Raw genomic sequence first — 4,482 nt, 5'->3', positions numbered from 1 at the left:
GGGGGGCGCGGCGCGGGGGCCCGCCGTCATGGCCGCGCCAATTCCAGGTGCGTCACGGCGGGGCGGGGCCGACGGCGTGGGGCGGGGCTGGCGCGACCAAGCCCCGCCCCCCCCGGCGGCCCCACCCCCCCACGACCCTCCCCAAGTGGCTAGGCCCCGCCCCTCCCCGCCAGGCCCCGCCCCATCATCGACTAGCCACGCCCCTCCTGGCTAGGCCGGCGTTCTCTTCGACCCTGCCCCGCCCTCCCCACTTTAGCCTTAGGTCTTGGCCTCGTCCCGCTCTCCCTGTTGGGCCCCGCCCTCCTCGCCTAGGCCCCGCCCCTGCCCCGCCCCGCTTGGCCCGTCTCCCATTTGCCCACGCGGGTGGTCAAGTCCCAACCTTGCATAGACTCTGGGTCGGCGGAGCGGGGCTCAGGGCTTTTGTGCCTGTTCGTGCTGTGACCTGGGAATCCACGGGGAGGCGATGCTGGCGGAGGGTCTCCCAGGGTGCCTGTCTCTCCTGGGTACCTGCAGGGCTGGTTAAGGTGTGGAGATCCTTGAGGCTCCTCCTCCGGGCTTCCTTCCGTCTACAGGTAGCGTAGGTTGGACCCTCCTGACAACTCCTGAGCAGATGATTTTTTCTCGCATTTCTACAGAGAGAAAGCGGGCCACAGGCCCTGGAGAGTGGGGAGCCCACCTTTCAACCCTGCCCATGTGGCTCTGGCCGGGCGGTGGCCTAGGTGTGGGCTTGGATTGGGTGTCTGTAGAGCGCTGGGCTGCACTGTGGGTATTCACGGTCACTCAGGCCTGGCTGCCCAGAGCCCCACCTGAGGCTGCTGAGAGCTGGGAGTGAGACCCTGCTATGTGGGAGACTGTGGGGATCCCCAAAGGGGCTGCCCCATCCTGGCCATTTGTTCTGCTATCGGTGGAGGAGAGGCTCCTCCCTGCCACTGTCGCCAGAGGCCTGCACCCACATGTCTGTTGGGGAGCACTGTGGCTTGCCCTTCATCCTGGTACCTGTCCAGTGCACCCCATAAGGAGGGTTTGAGAAATGTGAGTTCTGTCGTGCTCAGGGCCCTGGTGTGAAGGCTTGGGAATGGAGGCTTTCTCCCTCCTTGAGCACCTGCTGTGTGCCAGGAAAGCAAGCACGATCCCCATTTTACTGGAACTTATTCTCAGATGGAGCAGTCGGAATCTGTAAAGGCCAGCAGGTCATGAGAGAGTCGGGTGTGTGAGTGGGGGGCACTGGCCTGCAGAGCCCTAAGTGGGACAGAGCGGCGGGGACTGGGGAGCCTGGAGGCTGTGGAGGGAGTTCGTCTTACCCTCTGGGTGAGCTGGGACGCACTGGGGCTTTAAGTGGCAGCTTTGTAAGGTTGGATTAGCTCTTACAATGATCGCCTGCACCTGGGGAGAGTGGAGGGCGGTCAGGACTGGACGCAGGAGCCCAATCGGGCGTGTTGTGGCCATGCAGGTGGGTGGGGAGGTTGGCCTGAACTAGGAGGATGGCAGTGCAGACAGGAAAGCAGCGTGGGGTGGGGTCCTCGACCTGTGCTGTCCAGCGTGGTCTGTTCAACTTCAAATTAGTTAAACTTGAGTAGAATTAAGTTTAGCCCCTCTGTCATCCTAGCCCCATTTCAGTGCTCAGTAGCCCATGTGCCAGTGCCCGCTGTATCGGGCAGCTCAGAGAGAGAGCATTTCCATCCTTGCATCAAGTTCTACCAGACGTGCTGGTCTGCACTACCTGATGCACTGGAGTTCAGAGTCAGGTGGAGGGAAGATCAGGCAGCACCCTAGGGTTTGGACTTGCTCACGGTGCTGGGTTATCTGCAGGGGGAATGCCTGTGGAGGAGCCACTCGGGCCATCTTCCCTGCCTGTGCTCACAGCTCCTTTCTAAGTTCACCTCTAACTTCCCGAGCTTCTGACCACTTCTGAAGCGTGTCAGCCTATTCTCAGTGTTTGGTATGTGTCCCTGAGCAAAGATCCCTTAATCCTTCTCCTCCGCAAACCCTAACAGGAACAGAAGACAAAGTGGGCTTACTATTTGTAGACTTTAGGAAGTCTAAATCTGGAAGGCAGATGTCGTCCTGCCACTGAGAAGTACATGTCTCCGTGTTTCAGGTATCGAGAACCTTCCCTGCGAACTTCAGAGGAACTTCCAGCTGATGCGAGAGCTGGACCAGAGGACAGAAGGTGGGCTCAGGGGGCCGGCACGGTGGGCTGCGGCCCGGCTCTGGGCACTGGGAGGTGTCTTAGAGAGAGAGCTGACACTTTAAGATCAAGCTTAGCTCCTTGGATTCTCACACATCTTCACGTCCCATCTTTATGCCATCATTGCCTCCTTGCAGTCAAAACGTTCGTTACCTTTTCTTTCCTTTAAAAAATTTTCTATTTTCTGACTATGTGTGCCGAGTTTAAATAGATAGCACTTTCTGATCTCTTGATGTTTAACTTGCCATTTCTAAAAGTCATGTTTTTGCTGCTATTTCTTATTTTATTTTCCTTCAGTTTTAGATTTTGTCTACCTAGTTGTTACGGAAAATGAAGATTTACTTTTCCCGTTGCACCCCGCCAGCTCACGCCCCCATCTCCTGGTGTACGGCTTAGAACTTGAGGCCATGTGGACTGGTGATAGTGTTTCCCTGGGACCGCTGTGTAGGTAGTTTACAACTGAGCCACACCACATGCTGTGCTTACGTGGCCTTTTCTGAATGACTGTGGTTTTCTTGGAGTTCTGTGTCTGCTGCACCAGGTTCTCTGAGGTTCTGTGTCTGCTGCCACGGACATGGCTCTCCTGGAGCCCCCTGTCCTGCCGGTCCCGTCTGGGCTGGTTGTTTCTAGGCCTGCAGCACAGGTGCCGCCCTGGGCTGTCCTGGCCTCTCCCTCCTCTCCTCTTCGGTGCAGGACCCTGATTCCTCCCTTGTAAGCGTCCTCTTTCTTGATTTGCCCGCTTGTTTCAGAGGAGCCTTTCCTCCAGTAGCTTCCTGAGAAAGAGTGCGTGAGAAGGTAAACTTCTTATAACATTGTGCGTCTCAAGACAGGTTTCTCCCAGCCTCCTAGTCAGTTAGTAGTTTGACTGGGTATAGAGTTCCAGACGGACCGGCAGTGTCCCTCAGAATGTGGAGGTGTTGCTGCGTTGTCTCCTTGCTCCACTCTTGCTCTTGAGAAATCTGATGCCTTGTGGATTCCTCACCCTTTGTTCGTGGTCATTTTTATCGTCCTGCTTAGGAGCTTTTGGGCTGTTCTCTTTGTCCCCAAGGTTTTGCACTCCATGATGATGTCCTTGGGTGGGGGTGACTTTTCATTCATTGTGCCAGGCACGTGCTTTGCAAGATTGAATAGCCGTGGTTTTTCACTAAGGTGTAGCGTCCCGCCTAGAGGGTGCCGAGACTTCTCTTATTGTGAAATACAGCATTTACCTTCAGAAATAAGCATAAATGTTTACAGATTGCTTAACGAATATCACCTGGTGATCCTCTCCCCAGATGGAGAAATGGAGCCTCTGGTGCCTGGGGGCCCTGTTTGACCCTCCTGAGCGGACGCCACTCCCACAAGGGGCTGCCCCCTGAGATTCCACCTGCAGCAGTGGAGTAACAAGTTGTGTCTGTTTCCACCCTTAGTATCAGTGGAATCATATGCTGTGTTTTCCTCTGAGTCTTCCTGGTCTCACTCAGTGTCACCTTTTGTGGGATACTCCGTGTTGTCCCGTGTGGCAGCAGTTGGTTCCTTTTGTTGCTGGGCGTTCTGTTGTATGAGTGGGCTGCAGCTTATTTATCTGTTTTACTGTAGATGGCATGTTTGGGTTGTTTTCTGTTATCTGCACTTAGGAAGGTTTTCCTGTGTGTATCCTGGTGTGTAAATCTTTAGAGGATGTACCTAGTAGTAGCATGCCAGGTCATAGGTAGAGTGGGCACATAATTTATTATTCAGACAGGGACTCTTGGGAGCCAAAGAGGGCACAATGAGTACTAGCTGGCACAGCAGTCCTACTGTGGGACTGTCTTGGGCATATTGCCCTGGTTATAATGTCTGCACATCTCCATGGATGCACACCTCCATGATGCACACCTCCATCATGCGCACCTCTATCCATGCACACCTCCATGATGCACACCTCTATGATGCACTCCTCCATCATGCACTCCTCCATCATGCACTCCTCCATGATGCACACCTCCATCATGCACTCCTGCATGATGCACTCCTCCATGATGCACACTTCCATGATGCAGTCCTCCTTGATGCACATCTCTATGATGCACTCCTACATGGATGCACATCTCCATGCTGCACACCTCTATGGTGCACACCTCCATGATGCACTCCTCCATGATGCATGCCTCCATGGCGTACTCCTCCATGGACGCACGTACACTTCTCCATGATACACTCCTCCATGATGCACACCTCTATGATGCACTCCTCCATGATGCACACCTCCATGATGCATTCCTCCTTGATGCACACCTCCATGCTGCACACCTCCATGGTGCACACCTCCATGA

At 55.0% G+C, this 4,482-nt stretch overlaps 1 protein-coding gene across 1 annotated transcript in view; it reads left to right on the top strand.

Moving 5' to 3' along the window:
• ING5 (inhibitor of growth family member 5) overlaps positions 1 to 4,482 on the top strand; it is a 23,211-nt gene that overhangs the window by 621 nt on the left and 18,108 nt on the right. The window contains 1 exon segment of the mRNA XM_046644308.1: positions 2,099 to 2,170. Within this exon segment, the coding sequence (XP_046500264.1) occupies positions 2,099 to 2,170 (72 nt within the window).

Source organism: Equus quagga, chromosome 17 (genome assembly GCF_021613505.1).
Source record: "Equus quagga isolate Etosha38 chromosome 17, UCLA_HA_Equagga_1.0, whole genome shotgun sequence".
In the NCBI taxonomy this organism is placed as follows: Eukaryota; Metazoa; Chordata; class Mammalia; order Perissodactyla; family Equidae; genus Equus; species Equus quagga.
Note: the sequence above shows the minus strand (reverse complement) of the source record. Positions and strands in the feature narration are given on the sequence as shown.